The 16748-nt window shown below is 50.1% G+C and overlaps 7 protein-coding genes across 7 annotated transcripts; 4 read left to right on the top strand and 3 right to left on the bottom strand.

Moving 5' to 3' along the window:
* Positions 1–1727: 1727 nt before the first annotated feature.
* Positions 1728–3053, top strand: MAA_01379 (uncharacterized protein; the record flags this gene model as incomplete). The annotated part of the gene is made up of 1 exon (XM_007819377.1): positions 1728–3053. One exon carries the CDS (start codon positions 1728–1730, stop codon positions 3051–3053), a length of 1326 nt encoding a protein of 441 aa, XP_007817568.1.
* A 2224-nt stretch (positions 3054–5277) lies between these two features.
* On the bottom strand, positions 5278–6329 carry MAA_01378 (uncharacterized protein; the record flags this gene model as incomplete). The annotated part of the gene is made up of 2 exons (XM_007819376.2): positions 5278–6180; positions 6252–6329. The coding sequence occupies 2 exons, from the start codon at positions 6327–6329 to the stop codon at positions 5278–5280; spliced, it is 981 nt and encodes a 326-aa protein (XP_007817567.2).
* Positions 6330–7852: 1523 nt separating this feature from the next.
* On the top strand, positions 7853–9701 carry MAA_01377 (uncharacterized protein; the record flags this gene model as incomplete). Its single annotated transcript, XM_007819375.1, has 2 exons — positions 7853–7983; positions 8054–9701. 2 exons carry the CDS (start codon positions 7853–7855, stop codon positions 9699–9701), a joined length of 1779 nt encoding a protein of 592 aa, XP_007817566.1.
* A 538-nt stretch (positions 9702–10239) lies between these two features.
* On the bottom strand, positions 10240–10860 carry MAA_01376 (epoxide hydrolase; the record flags this gene model as incomplete). The annotated part of the gene is made up of 2 exons (XM_007819374.1): positions 10240–10689; positions 10762–10860. The coding sequence occupies 2 exons, from the start codon at positions 10858–10860 to the stop codon at positions 10240–10242; spliced, it is 549 nt and encodes a 182-aa protein (XP_007817565.1).
* Positions 10861–11550: 690 nt separating this feature from the next.
* Positions 11551–13170, top strand: MAA_01375 (FAD dependent oxidoreductase; the record flags this gene model as incomplete). The annotated part of the gene is made up of 1 exon (XM_007819373.1): positions 11551–13170. The coding sequence occupies one exon, from the start codon at positions 11551–11553 to the stop codon at positions 13168–13170; it is 1620 nt and encodes a 539-aa protein (XP_007817564.1).
* Positions 13171–13654: 484 nt separating this feature from the next.
* Positions 13655–15253, top strand: MAA_01374 (H3 K56 histone acetylation protein KAT11; the record flags this gene model as incomplete). Its single annotated transcript, XM_007819372.1, has 1 exon — positions 13655–15253. The coding sequence occupies one exon, from the start codon at positions 13655–13657 to the stop codon at positions 15251–15253; it is 1599 nt and encodes a 532-aa protein (XP_007817563.1).
* A 117-nt stretch (positions 15254–15370) lies between these two features.
* On the bottom strand, positions 15371–16587 carry MAA_01373 (2-ketogluconate reductase; the record flags this gene model as incomplete). The annotated part of the gene is made up of 2 exons (XM_007819371.2): positions 15371–16107; positions 16275–16587. 2 exons carry the CDS (start codon positions 16585–16587, stop codon positions 15371–15373), a joined length of 1050 nt encoding a protein of 349 aa, XP_007817562.2.
* Positions 16588–16748: the final 161 nt, after the last annotated feature.

Below are 16748 nucleotides of genomic sequence, written 5' to 3'. Positions count from 1 at the left end.
TAGGAATAACATTACCTTGTGTCGAAATACAGGAGTGTACAGGCAACGTTCTATACCCCAAACTCGGAATGAAGCTATCATTGGTAATGTTGTTCTTCAAGGTGAATGGATCATGACTCCGGAACTCGCCGAGATTTTCTGCGAGGAAAAAGGAAACATGTGTGTGGCATCCACAGTAGGCGGAACAAAATTGAGTACGACCATGCATGACACAGGGGTGCAAATGACAGCAATTGACCGTTCGTAAATTCCCGTCCCGCAATTAACTCAAAATGAGCCGCGTTGATGCGGGCAGTCAATCTCGCGCCAGTCGAGGCTCAATTGGCGCAGGACGGTCAGCTTGAGCTATTTCAGACATATCAGTGGAGGTCGACCACTTGCTTTGCTTTCAAGTGCGTTTTCGGGCTGGCCATTCGGGGTCAACTGGGTCAGGCTCTATCCGGCTGGTAGGGTCAACCACCATGGATTAAGGACTCTGGCTTGATGACTTTATAGAGACTGTCATGATTTAATCAATAATGTTACACGGCGCTGCCACCGGACTGGATTCTCTCCGCCGTGCCGCGCCCTTGCCCCACTCACGGCCGACGACCGGCCCGGACCACTTGACGGCTTGGCTCCGTTGGTCCCGGCTTGTGGCGCTCCAACATCCTAGTGCTTTCTTAGTGCTTTGTTGCTAGTGGCCGAGGCTAAGCCTAATGCAGCAAAATTAGCCCAGAACCGTCCCGTTTAAGAAACTTGGCATTCACGCACCGCAGTCGAATTTTGATCACACCACGAAACCGAAACCTAAGCCAGGTCCTAGTCGCACTGATTGCTACCTCACACAAAGAGCTATTCCTAAAGACAATCAAGCTGTTTCCACCAGACCCCTTAGCATACTGGCCCAAGTAGCTTGCCCGATTCAGGTGGTCCCCGTATGTGTGTGGAATCAACACCATGCAAGAGCGCTTCTTCCAGATAGATGACGTATTTTCTTAAACATGCGTCCTGTTTCAAAAAAGTCATATTATGTATCGCATTACTGGGGCTGTCACCGGCTGTTTCTTGCTACGGATACAAAACACGGGCGAGCCAACAAATGACCCGTGCTTGCGCTTTGTCACAACGCACAAAGAAGAACAAGGGGCGGTTTGGAAAGCCCACGCGCCCCTAACCCCGCAATCTTTGTTAAAAGTGTGTGATTACCGGCATGATACGTCATGAAAAAGATGGTGAAAGAGATCCCAAGTGAGCTACTATTCCCGGACAACCATCACTACTTCTAATTAGTCATCTCTGGCGGAAAATAGTATAATAACTAAACCAATTTCATCTACTGAACCGCAACCCTCCTCCCGTATACCACGTACAATCTCATTACCGGCGGAAAGTTGAATAAAGGTGCCACTGTGCAATCTTCAACACCTTCCAACTCACTCGACTAGTGCCCTTTACCTTTGATGTTCGGTTTCCCGGCAGATATCCCACGCATCTTTACAACTTGTGAGTATAAAATGTTGCATCAACAACGTGCACTCTATCGCCCTACCGTATTCATCGAATTTCCCACCAGCTAACTGAAAGTTGAGTTTGCGTACTGCCGAAAGAGAAAAGACCTAGAGCGTGTTTTTGTCGACACTTCGGCGCTAAGTACGTCAAACATACATCTAACAACCTCAATATACCTTGCAATACAGGAGAGGAACCAAGAAACAATGGCATTTACGAAAAGGTCATACGACACGATGGCAAAGTCTCACAAAACCTGCGTCAAAATACACGACAATATCCTGGGCGGGGTTGAGCTGAGCTCTGAGACAAAGGACTTCCTTCAAGACCTTATACAGCGTCACGCGCCAAAGTTACGAGACGAAAGATCTAAAATTGAAGGCGTTGATATTTTATCCCCTGGAAGGTTCATCATCACAGAGTTATCCCACGTTATCTTCAACATGCCAGTTTTCAACCAGTCTATTCGTGGGCGATGGAATGATATCAAAAGAGCGGCCACAATCTTCGACCAGATGAAAAACGAGCTGAGTCACCTGGTTGTGCCACGGCAGAGTCTGATTCGTGTTGATACAACATATCTGATTGTTGAGCAGCGGCTGCCGCTCGGCTATACATCATGTCATGAAATGGCTTACGCCTTCAATAAAGATAAACTGACCCCAGCACTTGCACAACTTACCAAGTTTATAATTTGGAGTGGCTTTCGCTATGTTCATCCAAATACGGTTCCATTGCTCCAGCTTGAGGTGCGCCCAGACGGACAGTACCGAATTGGATTAATGGACCTCGGCGATTGCGGTTCTGGAACTTTGAGCGGCCGGTTTTTTCATGACAAGACAAAGAAGAACATGAAGTACAACAAGTACAAGAAGCACGCGTTTGTTAGTAAAAGAAAGTTCACACGTGGTGTTGCAAAAAAATCGAGCATGCATTTGGTAAAGGAAGACTTGAATGAGAACATACAATACACGCTTGAAGTGGCCTTTTGTCGACGCCTCATTCAATTTGTCTATCCTCAACACTTCGATATTATTTACAAGGCAGCTTTGAGCGAAGGAGTCGACCTGAAGACGATGTTTCCGTCGCCCGAGGGATGGGAGCAAGCATGTAACGACCGCAAGTTAGCCATAGAGAACGGCTCACTGGGTTTGCAATTGTTCAGCACAATTGAATTGTGTGCCCATATCAATGCGCAATATTTCACAGGAGATTCATGGAAAATACTGCAGACAGTCCGGACAGTCCGCCTCAAACTGGACTTCGATCTTGACATTCCTATCCGAGCCTTTCGAACTGATTGCTTAATCGGAGTCCTCTTTGCCAACAAGGACAGCAATGTAGTCTCAATAATTTTACAGTCCGCGCGACATCTCGATGATGCTCCCGCAGTTCTCAAGTCGGTTCTCAGCGAGGAAGGAGAGGTCATCACAAGTGTTAAACGCATGAGTCCTGCTGAGGGATTGTGCTTACTTGTCATAGAACATGATGAGCGACTTGAAGACTTTGTAAAGATTCATCGCGAGTCTGGGTTTCCAATTACCAATGGTTGGACTCCATAGCATCCGGTTGAATAATGGCTACAGATACGACAAAATCGTTGAAATATCCGAAGCACGCTACTGCCAGATTAGGCAAAACAATTTCATATTTCTCTCACCTTTCTTGAGGCACCACAGAGTATATATACATATGTCATTATTTATGAAAAAGTACTATCGTGGGCTCATCTCGCTATACTTACTGCGACTAGGTTTAACCCAAAGTCCAATAAATATTCATCCTCCACTTTCTCTCAAACTCTCCCAGCTTTAAATACTCTTGATGACACCAATCAAAAATTTTGATGTATGAGAAGCATTTAGTCTTATATTATCAATTCGCATCATTTTGTGTTACGCCATGTTTGTTGATTGCTCTTTTTGTTGCAGTAGGAGTATAGTTATGAATGACGCAGGTTCAACTGTCTTTTACATAAACAAATGGAGCTAGAAATTGCCCAAGCTATACCATTCAGTTTATGCGAGCAGAGTGACGGATGGATGTCCTCTTATATGCTGGTGTCTCCGTGGTCGAAGGCGAGGTACACCTCAAGGGTGCCAGCCACTATCAACTCCGGTCCTGTCAATAGCCACACTACATGGGCATCTAGACCAGTGCGATTTATGTTTAGCCGTAATCGACCGCACTAATGGTATTCGTCGCGTGACTGTAGCAATAGCTGCCATTGACGTGGGGTATTTCCGCTCTTGTGTTCCACTCTATCAGGAGAATATTCGGACTCGTCAAGATAAATGGTTAGCCTGTAGGGAGTAGTCGAAAATAAACAACGGCATCTGAGACGAAATTGAATCAAGGAAACCACCTGAGAGCCAGCCGGGGATGCTTGCATCGTACGTATTGGTCCCCAAACACTCAAAGGTTCGAGCCAGATATCCACGCAATGAAAACGCATCTTGTTGTGCTTTCACAACTACGCCTTCTTCCCGTAGTCTATGCATATAGTGACCTGCTTCCATTGCCAAATTGCACTATTTAAAAGAAATACCCATCTCTTCTCTGCGACCACTGTGCGGCCAAAACCCATAGAGAAACTCAGCAACTAGCAATAGAGGCACTCCATAACTAGATACAAAGAGTATTTTAGAATGGAAGAAGGGTCAGGAAAGGTAGCAAGGATGATTGCTGGGCATGCGACACACCCTCCGGCACGTTGCTAGCCAGTTTTTATCTACCACAAACAAAGGCGTACTCGACTACTCGGGAAATCTCAATCGAAAACTGAATCTAGAAGTAGTCCAGTTTCTATATAAATAATTACTTGGCGATGCTCCGATTCATGTACGAGTTCTACGTCGCAAGCTCGCCGACTGGACCGGTTTCCAACAAAGATCGCAAGCTTCAAATTAACTGCCCCAAAAATACCGCATGAACATGGGAGGAAACTGGCCAACACGCCTCCAATTTCAACCTTTTACCATTTCGCACATTTGGATCAGGTCAGCCAAGATGCAAGTTACCGAATTCCTAATAAGCTCCCTAAAATGCGGATCCCTCTCACTTTCTTGTAGCGTATTCGCGCTTCGTACAATGTTAAATGTGTCGCTAACAATATCTACATGTCCGTTGATCACGTCTTTGACCCGCTGCTCAAATGACCCAGATAACTGAAAGAACTTGTGCCTCAAGAACAACATCAGGTTTTGAAAGACCATGGGGTCCCCCATTCTGGACTCGATAATGTTTTTGCGTCTCGCGTCGCTGCCGGCGCCTAGCAGAAGTCAGAATTCAAGGACAAATGCAATATTCTCATCGGCCGAGGTGATTGATGCTTGCCTTTGTCGAGTGAGCACTGACGATATACTCCTTCAGGCTGTTTGTAAACTGCGATGTCCGGATGCTGCTTCATGTGTCTGAGTTACAAGTAACCTATTACGACAGCCCGTGTAGTAAAGGTGTCATGCCCGCGTATCAATTGCCATTCGAAAACATGGCACTCTGACTTGGAGCAATACGGGTTTCTAATATACTAGCACGGTCTTCAGCAAGTATGCTGCGCTACGGCCACAGCAATTCTCGACTTGACTGCACATGCGGACCCCTTTAAAGATGTACAGAAAGCAAACCCCAACCCCCGAATCAAGGCAAGTCACCAGTAAAACACACAAGTATTAGATCACCACTGATTCGCCATTCTTGCTTGTTTTGCATCATGTATTGGAAAAGGTATAGTAGACAAAATCTTTTTGCCAACAAAGTTCCTCGGGTCTAGTCTTGCCTCTCTGCCTAGAAAAGCTTCTGGCCGGCATACGTTTCGAGTCCTTTGCGCACACCCTCGAGCGTCTGACGCTGCAGAGAACCCTTGACCTTATCCATAAAACCTGACAAGTCGGTAGTGATGGCCCTTTGAGTGGTTTCGGTCGTCGCATTCAGCAGGATCTCCCGGATGGCAGCATTCTTCGTAACATTCTGTGCCCAGGTTAGAATACCGTCCTTGACTGGCGCAATCAGTCTCTTTTGGAAAGTTTCTTCAAATGCCTTGAGGTCGAATCCACGGCTCAGAAGACATGCATATTTATCGCCCAGGCCCTGATGTTGACCGTGTTTGTCGCACCATTCAATGGTGCCCAGGCAAGGCTCCTCGTCTGCGCCGAGCTTGGAGCAGCTCTCCGAGTTGGGAAGCTGAAAGAATGGCTTGTCAGGTTGCTTGGGCGGGTTATTGCTCTCCTTGGGTGGACTATTGTCTTCCTTGGGCGGGCTATTGCCTTGCTTGGACCGCTGCTCCAGACAGAGTTTTTTAAAGTTATCAATGTCGAATTCAATGTACTGGGCAACGAGGATTTCGTTGAGTAGAATGGAGCACACGACTTCAGTCCCGCGACACGCTTCTGTCTCGTCCGTACAACCGGCTTTGCCCCCTGGTTGCCACGGGGCTTTACGCTGCGGCGTGGGACGAAGCTCCAGACACTTTTGTTTAGATCCGTAGAGCTCTGGTCTGTTGCCGTGGCCGCACCACGCGTCCGATCCCAGGCAGACCTCTTCCGTGTGGTGGTCCTTGGTACATTCTGGAGAGTAAGCTATGTAGTAGGAGAGTTTCTTGCCCTCGAAGCACTCTGGCGCCGAGCATGCAGCTTCAATGTCCTTGTTACTACTCCCACCGGCTGGCTTATCGCCTTCTTTGCCATTGGACTATAATATTTCGAGTTAGCCTTGCTATGTGCCATATGCGTTAGAAAAGATGGCCATGCATGTTCACTAACAGGGGAATCACTGCCATTTTGAGCAAGGACACTCGACACGAGCAAGAGCGTGGCAAAAAGATTAAATAACTTAGTCATTTTTGACAGGATTTTGGGCTTAAGATGTGATATTGGAAGTCAGTCGGCAAAATTGAAGTAATGGTTCTGCTAGGACAAATCTCTTTTCTCCAGGAGACCGATGGCTTATATATATAAGTATATACTCCCTTGGATGACGATTGCATACTATTTCCGACCTAGTCCGACGCAGAAGAAGCTGGACGATTGCGCAATTCATGTCATGATAGTCATTGATGCATTGAGAGATTTACGTCGTGTCAAATGCACAGCCACCTGTATGGACAAGGTCCTGGGCGAAATTATTGATTCAATAGACTTTCACTATAACCGATGGCTCGTCTAGCCCGGCAGTGCATGCTCTTGGGAGCACGAGCAGGCATAGTTAGTGTTTTGAGTATTATAATGGGAATTTGGCATAATGCTAAATGAGATGGCCTAGCTCTGGATGCATTACCTTGTGTACTGCTCGGTCATGACCGCGAAACAAGGCAAGGGTCGGTCGTAAGTGGAGTTTCAAACAGTGGTGATCTAATCGCGGAATGTCGGGCATATCGTACAACCATCAGGGTCTGGTTATTTATGCTTACATGCAATTTAAAAATTGTGGTTCCTGCCTTTCAAAGTTTATGCCGACATGACATGCGGTATGATGCGACACAGGCATGATTGATTGCGATCCAGAGACTATTCAGAAAGTGCCGCAGCCCTATGCCAGAATATCATCCAATACCGATCACACCATGCGCGAGTTTTCTATGCACCAGCTGAATTATCCCAGCGCCAACCTTCATGCACTAAATCAAGTCTAGGATGCGCACGGCATTTGTATTCAGCTTCAAGTCCCGAAACCACACCCAGAGTTGGCAGAATGACACTCTCCGCCCCGAACACATCATACCCACGGGCAAAGCTTGCTATAAATACCTCGCTGATGGCCGTTTTGCCCAATTCAAGTTATCTCACTTTGGTGTATTATCCATTATTTCTTGGTACCAAGTTTTTCAGTCTTTTCTTCATCTTTGAGTTGAACCCAAGGGCTAGTCACTCACGGTATCATGGCCATTCACAAGATATTTTCATCACTCATTGCCTTGACCCTTATTGGGAACGGCCTCGGTTTTCCTACCGGCACAGACACAAAGGACGAGGCGCTCGTTCTATTGTCACGTTATGAGACTCATTGTTAACTAAGCTTATTTCTTGAATATAAAAATTATTTTTGTTTTTCCTATCCTTCAGAAGGGTTCATGTCTTTTATCTTTAGTTTAGAAGACTTCCCAGCCACCTGATTTGATCAGGGTGGCTGGCCAGCCTCTCAAACTACTGATATCGATGATTTTATGACATCTAGCAATTACGTCAAGTTTGCTTGTTCAACTAACAGAGGCAGCCTTATCCGACATCTATATGAGCCTCGTGACGCTATCCACCTGCAGAAGCGAATTCAGGAAATAATTGGCTTTAGGCGCGTGAATCCAGTATGTAATTTCTAAACACTACATTGTACTGTAATGTCAGGTTTTAACATTGCTTGATTATAGATGGAAGCCGAGATATACAAAACGGCGGGGGACACACTCACGCCCAGCGATAACAGCGGTGGTGCTCAAATCGGCAAGGGCGTGTATACCATTAATGAACAGGGTAAATGGGAAGGCAATCCAGGTGATACGTTGGTGCTTTTTCTGATTCCCTCCCTTTTTGCCCCACGAGCATGGCCTAACCACGGTACTGTTTCATAGGGACTGTGTTATCTTGGCCGATATTGACGCCTTTAACAAGTTGGACAAAGCCTGGGTTCCTAGGTCACACTGGTGGGGGGAACCGGAAGGCGGCGTCGCCGACGCCTATGTCCAAGACACCCTCAAGTTGGACCCTACCAAGACCATACGAATATCTGTTATCGATGGGGATGAACCAGATAGGCTCCAAATGCTGATTCCCAATCAGTTGCTCAACGAGAATGGTGGAGGCTTGAGTCTTGAGGTCAAGTGCCAGGATGCCAACAAAAAACCAGACCTGCCTAAGCACAAAGTTGACTACAGCTCCTGGACCAACATACATGGAGACAAATATGAGCAGGCTGAAATTGAGGTTCACGAAGTCAAGGTGCCGGCAGAGAAATTTCTCAAGGATTCCGAAGCCGCCGTTGCAGAGGCCGAGGCGGCTGCGTCCGTCCAAGCCGCGGAAGCTGCCAGCACAAGAGCCAAGGCTGCTGTCAAGGGCCTGCAAGACATTGCTCAGCAGGTTGTGGAGTATACTATCAAGTATAATGAATGGATGGCTATTTATCAGAACAGGGACGTTTTTAAGCTCTTCAACCAGGTGAGAGCAAACTTCAAGTCGGTGGTTTTGAAGGTAGACGAAAAGCTGGTGGAGGGGTACAAAGCCAGGTTTGACGAGGTTGCGAAAACGCCAGCAAGCCCCAATGATGTCCTGACCGAGGCAGAGAGCCTTGGCGAAAAGATCAGGCAAGTGGTCGCCAAGGTTCAGAAGGATCTCGACGCCAAGACGGCATTGAAGTCGAACGAGTTCAATACGTCCCCCCTGAATCTGGGGGATATCAGCGAAGATGACGTTGCGGACCTTGAGGCCCTAGAGACAGAGGCTATCGCTTTGGAAGTCCCGGTTCTGGAAAAGAGTGCGGCCAAGTTGGCAGATATTCAGAGCCAGGTGGACGCGCAGCTTGAAAAGCTGCGGCCCAACGCCGAAGCAAACCCCGGTGAAAAGGACAAGCAAGACAAGGACAAGGATCAGGACAAGGACAAAGATAAGGACAAAGGCGAGGATAACAGCAATAACGGACAAGACCAGAACAATGGAAACAAGGAACAAGACAAGAACAATAGCAACAAGGAAAAGGAACAAGACAAGGCGGATGAGAAAAAGATCATCGAGGAGAGAACAAAGGTAGCCGACCAGGTGGCGACGACCAGCGGCAGCAACTGGGTCGGCAAGGTCTTGGGAGGCATCGCATCGACAGTAGTGACCATCGTGGGCGCAGGCGGCTTGACCCTTGCAGCCGAGGCTATTGCCACGGGCGGTTCATTCACCGTCGGTGGCATCACCATCTTCTCGGCGCCAGTGTCCCTTCAAGTCTCCGACGCCGAGGTGGCGGCGGTGCTCCAGGAGTTGTTGCCCGAGGTCACCAACGATGCCATCACCGTGGCAGCAGAAACGCTGCGCCCTCCCACGTCGATTGGCAATGTCCAGATCCCGGTTCTCGCGCGGAAGCGGGCACAAGCCCAGGACGAGACACCCGAAGTGAAGCGATGGAGGGTCGCGGCCTTGGCTCTCGTTGCGCAACAGGCCATCAGGGACTCGCTCGAGGAGGCTTTTACGCAGGCTCAGCAGGAGGTGGGAAATGGAGCCAAGGCAGGCGGTAACTAGGAGGCTTGGAAGCAGCGATTGGTCAAGTCTCTGAGGCAGAGCCAGGTGGTTTATAAATCGTCTCAGGAGCTCGAGGCCTTGAAACTATCCGGTGGTGACAAATAGTGAAGTTGGTTGCGTGTAACAGTTCTTTGAGAAAGCATTGGGCCCTGTTGGCATCCCAAGACTGAACAAAATGTACTTGTTTGAAGTAGATTGTTATCAGTTATATTGTGCTGCGGGGTCATGATGCTTCAAATTACAAATTACAAGGCCAGGTGTTGGATCGTCAAAGGGCTAATGCAGTACTGCAATAGGGTTATTCATAGAGGTCAATTCAAGTCCATCTCCATTGGCGGTGGGAAAAGGAGGAGCGTTGGCAGTCATGATATCTATACATGGTGTTATTCCCTATTACGGGTTTACACACGGCGTCACACGTGGTAACGAGTTTTGAATATTGCAACACCAGGGACTTGTATATATATATTTCTCTCTGCTGTAGACAAATAACTCAAGACAAAAGTGCCCCCCAAATCGAAAGCTCACCAAGTCAAGTCTAAAAGAAGCCAATGTGTCTGCTACAAAACTGCGTCCATTCCCAAAACTTCATGGAATCCGGTCCTCGGTGCGGCCGCACCCATTCTTGCCGCGGGGGATAGGGCGATGGATCAAAAGTCAGACGAAGTTGGAATTTCGGCGTCTGCCGTGGCGACTGTCCTTGTTCTGGCACATACGACTGTGCGTGAAACTCGCCCTTTTCAAGGCAAAGTGTATACGTTTTTGGCAGGAAGGCTCCCTCTTTCAGAGCGTCTTCGTTGATTCTGTGTCTGGACATGTCGGGGCCTCCAGGACGGCGTTTTGTAAGCGTCAGCTCGATTTCAAGACGATCAACAAGGCAAGAGTCGTGTCGGCTCATGGTGATTTGTTCTTGTAGAGACTCGGCGTGCCGTGCCTTCCACTCAATCTCGGCGGCAATCCATGCGTTGAACCCGGCACGGCATGTTAGCTGAACATGATGGTTAGTAGCAGGTAAGAGTTGATGGGGCGGGTATAAAAGGAAATGGACGATTGGAATAACCTTTCCGGTCCCGTCTTGATTAAAGGTAATTTCGCTGGAGGCGAACGAGTCCCAGCGCCAGGGCTCGCTGCAAAGAATAGACAGCACCGACTCGGGCATGTCGCTAGCTGGTGATGTAGGTTTGTTGTGCATACGTATGTGTAAGTGTAAGTGTATAGTGTATCTGGGCTTGGGCTTTTTAAGAGGGATCCCGGACAACATGAAGGCTGGCACCTGGGGGCTTTTATAGTTTTTCAGTCGGCGCATAAACGTGCCCCACGGGAATAAAGCCATGCCTGGCATGCAATGCTTTATGTAGACACATATACATAGCTGCTTCAAGTACCCTTGTAGCTGCTAAACTGTCTGGTCAAGGACCAGGCCCTTTTACAGCGCCCCACTTCGACCGGCTATTCGGTACCAATCGCGACTCGCTTTAAATTCTCCGCAAATGTCATGCGGCCGATGGGAGAAGACGGGTACATGTAAGCCAGATGCGGACGGCGAATAAGCCAGCCATTCAGTTACCATAGGTACAAGTATGCGATCATGCAGGCTTACACGCTAATGCAAGAGGGAGTTGCTATGCGTCGGTCTATCGCTTCACAGATGATTGTATTGGATGACTCGTACAACACGATACTACACACCGACTGCACCAGGTGATCAAGTTCAGCAGTGGTACAATATCTGAAAACGCGGGGTTTGTCTGGTTCTTCGGAGAATAAGTAGACTACAATGGAACGGAGGTTCAAGGAGATTTGATGTTGCTAGGAGTGCTTTTCCATTCACTCACCGCCCATTTCCACAATGAGAGACATCACGGCGGACGTTGTCATTGTCGGTGCCGGGTTTTCGGGATGCCTATCCCTGCATCACATGAGGATCCGGGGCTTTTCTGCCAAGATAATCGAGGCACAGTGTGATTTCGGTGGGGTTTGGAATTTGAATCGGTATCCTGGAGTTCGAGTCGATTGCGAAGTACCATCCTACCAGCTTACAAGTCCAGAGATATTCCGGGACTTTTCTTTCGACGACTTCTATCCAACGGGGGACGATCTACGCAACTACTTTAATCATATTGATGAAAGATGGAACCTTCGAGAAGACACCATTTTCAATCAAAGGGTTACAGGAGCCAACTACGACGACAAAACCAAACTATGGCGGCTCACCACAAACAATGGATTAACTGCCACTGCGAGGTTTGTTATTTTCGCAGTCGGAACAACCATCAAAGCCCATGTTCCCGAGTTTCCCAACTTGAACACTTTTCAGGGGCGCATAATTCAGCCGTCGTCTTGGCCAGAGCAACTCGACTTGGATGGAAAGAGGATTGGAGTCATCGGCCAAGGTGCATCAGGTGTACAAGTATTTGAGAAACTAGCTGGCCAAGGACATGATGTCACAGTTTTTGTTCGAACGCCCCCGGTGGCAGTTCCCCTGAAGAATCGTCGAATCACGGAAGCAGAGAACAAAGAACTCAAGACCCAACACGAGTCCAACCCCGCCGGAAGCAAATACGGCGACGAAGCAGGGTATCCCTACATTCCGTACCCCAAGTCTCTCCGTGATGAATCGCCAGCCCAGAATCAAGCCCTTATGGAAAAGTTGTGGAAGCATGGAGGCGTAGGCATCTTTGCATGCAACTACGTTGATGTGACGACAGACGTGGGGGCGAACAGGGCTTTCTATGAGTTTTGGGTGGACAAGAATCGGATCAGAATGGCGGATGAAGTCAAGAAGAATATCTTGGCCCCCCTGCGGATGGTGCAGCCCCCGGGCACGAAGAGATGGCTGACCGAGGAGAACTACTACGAGCTCATGGATGGACCGAATGTCACCCTCGTCAACCTTCTCAAAACCCCAATCAAAGAGTTCACTGCCAACGGCATAGTGACATCAGATATCGAAGAGGCTGCAAGCAAAACGTTGCACGAGCTTGATGTTGTCATTATGGCTACGGGGTACGATTCTCTCACCGGGAGCTTATACGACATGAATATTACCGACAAGCATGGCAAGACGTTACAAGAGAAGTGGACAAACGGCGTTCGCACAAGCCTTGGTATGATGGTCCCAGGCATGCCCAACGCCTTTATTTTGTACGGCCCGCAAGCACCAACTTCACTGACGACGGCGCCACCCTTTGTTGAAATGCAAGTGGAGTGGATTAACAAGTTATTAGACAAGATGGAAAAGGACAACATTGCAAGTGTAGAGCCCACCGAATCGGAAGCAGACGATTGGTACCGAAAACTGCGATCCACCTTTGATCTTTCACTCTGTAGCAAATGGCCCTCCTGGTGGGTTGGGTCGAATATCCCTGGCAAGAGACAGGAACCGCTGATATGGTTTGGCGGAGTGAAAGCTTGGGCTTTGGAATGCAGTGAAGCGCTCAACGACTGGTCACGCTTCCATACTGAGTAATGAGAGGTGATGCTATGAGTTGAGTTGAAGAGTATGGTTCAGTCCCATGCCCACAATCGCAGCCTTTAAAGCCCATGTTATACATTTGAAGTTAGGACAATAGTCACGAGTAGATTATTAAGTGCCAATCTTTGCGAAAGCTTTCGGGCATACGTTGGCATACGAGGGTGTTTGGCCATGGTCGGATCTGCTGCCTGTGAACATGAACATCTAACCCTAACCCTACGATTCGATAGAAAATTGACCAGACTGACCAGACATCTGTCAGGGCCCCATTCCCCGCATTCTAGCGCCTGGCCGTTATAACGGCGTCTCCCTGGTGGTACAATTGACTTGATTGATTGAAACACATGGTCTGTGCACCAGCAGATGTCTCCACCTCCAGACGACTTTCGTCACATCCAAACGCGCTTCGCGTCCTCCAACTCAGCCCATTTAACCAGCCAATTCTGCTCCCACCGCCAATTCATTGCGGCTTCCAAATATGACGACTCTGATAGAGCTAACAGGCTGCGACACCAACCTAATAAACCGTCTACGCCCTGTGCTGCCCAAGGACATCCCCTTCGTTGTCCACCACGTCTCAACCCCCCCTTGGAAGACGGATGCCATCTACTCTGCACCGCCCAACCGACGACCCGATCGAACCTACTGCGAGAACCACTTCCTCACCGTGTCAATCGACATCCCGCATAGTGGCGAGCCGTCACAAAATGGTACAGAGCCCAACAAACAGGTCATCGTGTTTGGCATCGAGATCTTCATCTACACGACAGCCCATTCAACGACGCTGTTTGTTTCCAAAGCCGATTCCACCGGCTACCTGCCCTTGTTGAACCTGCCCAAGGGAACACCGAGTCCCATCCGCGGAGTGTGCGCCACATTCATCGAGCACCTCGTCGCTGCGCGGAGACGCCAAGGCATTCCCTTCATCGTCAGCCTCTTCGCAAGATCGCAAGGCCAATACCTTTTCCCAGGGAGCATCGACCACGAAGCCAAGCACGTACTCGACGACCGGGCACTAGTGAGGTGGTGGTGCCGCGTGCTCGATCCGCTCATCACATCCCCCCCAGACAAAGGCACCACGTGGAAGAATGCAAAAGGCTACCTGATCATTCCCGGCCTAGACACCCACGAGACGCGCGCCTTTGTCCCTCGCACCGCAGCGGCCGCATCATCATGGGCCCTCACGCACCCCCTCGAACGAATATCCCATTACACCCGAGAATACGACTGGGTGCCGCCGCGGTGCCTCATCCCCCGGTTTCCAGATGACCCCAAGTCCCGCTTCCGCGACGAGCTAGACGAAGAGGCCGGCCAGTCTGGCGCCATGAAGGCCGCCGGCAGCTGGAAGACGGTCAAGACACTAGACGTGTTTTGGGACATGATGGCCTTTAGACAGGAATGCTCGAGCGGTAGGATGACGGGCTTCATCTGGGTCGTCTTTGACAACGAAGCGCCCGCCGGGGCCGTACAGGGCGAGCCCGAGTCCGCAATGCCTCGGGCGCCGTCCCCCAATACCGGCAGACTTTTCCCTCCCAGGGCAAACAAATTCGAAAAGTATGCCAGAAGCAAATCACAACGGAAAAAGTCCAAGTTGAAAGGACCCATCCAACCCCGCCAGCCACGGGCCAAGACGGGACAAAGAAATTATCTTCTCAAGACGCCGATTCGAAGCCCGTATTACTACTGGCCTGTGCAAGGCCGGGGATCCCGCATCATCAATGAATCCTCGTACAAGCGCGCTGTAGAAATGATGCTGCGTTTGGACTTTTCCAGCGTAGACAAGGCCGTCGCTAGCTCTCGGCGATGGACGAGTGAGGTTGGTTTCGGCAGTGACTGGGGACAGACAGTGGTGGGTGCGCAGGATCCGCCAACTCTTGCTGCAGGGGACGGTGAGGGCGAGGCAAGAGATCTATCGGGGCTAGTTAAGAGGAAGAGGGCAGATACGACGGACGGAGGGGCAGTGAATGTTCTTGGGGCAGGGCTCGTAAAGAAGAAGGCCAAGGCGGAGGATGACGCGCCTCAAGTTAATGTTTTAACATCTGGATTGGTAAGAAAGAAGCCCAAGGCTGGAGACTGATCGATTGAATGACTGGACGTTGGATATGATGAACGTAATGGGTTTGCGAGGAGTTGGAACGGGTTGTATTATATACTAGCAATGTACCTTATTGTACTTGTATAGAAGTCATTTGATTCATTTCTTCAAGTGGCCCAAATTAACAGCAGACAAGGCCGGGCCGCCACCCAGGACGGCCAAGACGTTGCGCATACTCAACTCCTCGAATGCCGCATGCGTCTCTACCGTTCCGCCGCCATTATGGCAGGTCAGCATCGCTCTGCCCTCTGCGGCAAGCTTCCTCAGTCCCTCGTGAACATGTGGTTCATTGGCATGCACGTCCAACGCTACGGAGCTGAGCCGCTGCGACTCCAGCGCGGCCACCAAGTCATCTTCGTTGACCAACGCCCCTCTCGAGACATTGACAAACCTCCCACCTTGGCGGAAATGCTTCAACGTGGACGCATTAATCATTGTCTCGCCACCGAATCCAACAGGTGTGCACAATACGACACAGTCAGCAGTTTCGAGCAACGACTCCAACGACGCGTGAAACCTGGCGGAAACGGCGCCCTCGACCGTGGCAGACTTGCGCTCAATGTCAAAGTAGTGAATCTCCATGGCGAATCCGAGGCGGCACCTCGTAGCTACGCGCTGGCCGATATTTCCCAGGCCGACGACGCCAAGAATGCGGTCTCGCAGGTTATGGCATTGAGCGGGTGAGTTGAGGTGGCAGTCTGCGAACGCAGACGGCGAAGCGGCCGTCGCGGCCCCCATGCACCAGGGTATATAGCGGAACGTGGAGATGATCATGGCGACGGCCAAGTCGGCCACTGCGTCGGCCGAGGCGGTTCCTCCATTGCAGTAGACGATGCCTGCGAAGCGTCAGTAGCGCTCCCCCTCGTGTGCATGCATGCATGCAGATGCCACTCGCCTCGTTCGCCCAGCAACTTGGTGTCGACCCAGTCATATCCCGTGCCCGCGCTCGCAAATACCCTCACGCTCTCCGGCAGCAGGGCGATCAACTCCCCGTCCCACTGACCCATCTCACCGCCTGTCCGCCAAAACGGCCGGAAAATGGCCTGGAAGCTGCCCCATTTCCCGTCTCTCAGGTTCTGGATAAAGGGCGCTCGCTCGCGCTCTGCCGCCGACGGCCGAACGACTTCATACTGCGATGACAAGATGTCGTGTGTATCTGGATTGAAGCGAATCGGGTCGCCGAGATGCAGGACCCGCGGCTTGGGTGTGCATGTTGCAGCGGTGCTGAGCAGCGTCGGGTGGCGAAGCGGATGGGGGACAGGCGATCCCGAGCGGGGTGTTGAGCCCGGTACGGGCGTGTTGTAGGGCTCGGCCATGGTTGTGAGAAGCCGCCGAGACGTCGACTGGTGTTCACGGTTGATGTCGGGGCATGCAAAGTGAAGGATTGATTGATATTGGGGAAACCTCAGGAGACGCCACGCCGCATAATGTCATGTGCTGTCAATAAATCAAGGTCAGTCAAGGAAGGCGCGGCCTT

This window comes from Metarhizium robertsii (genome assembly GCF_000187425.2).
Source record: "Metarhizium robertsii ARSEF 23 chromosome Unknown MAA_Scf_13, whole genome shotgun sequence".
Lineage (NCBI taxonomy): Eukaryota > Fungi > Ascomycota > Sordariomycetes > Hypocreales > Clavicipitaceae > Metarhizium > Metarhizium robertsii.
This window is presented reverse-complemented; position numbering and strand designations above follow the sequence as displayed.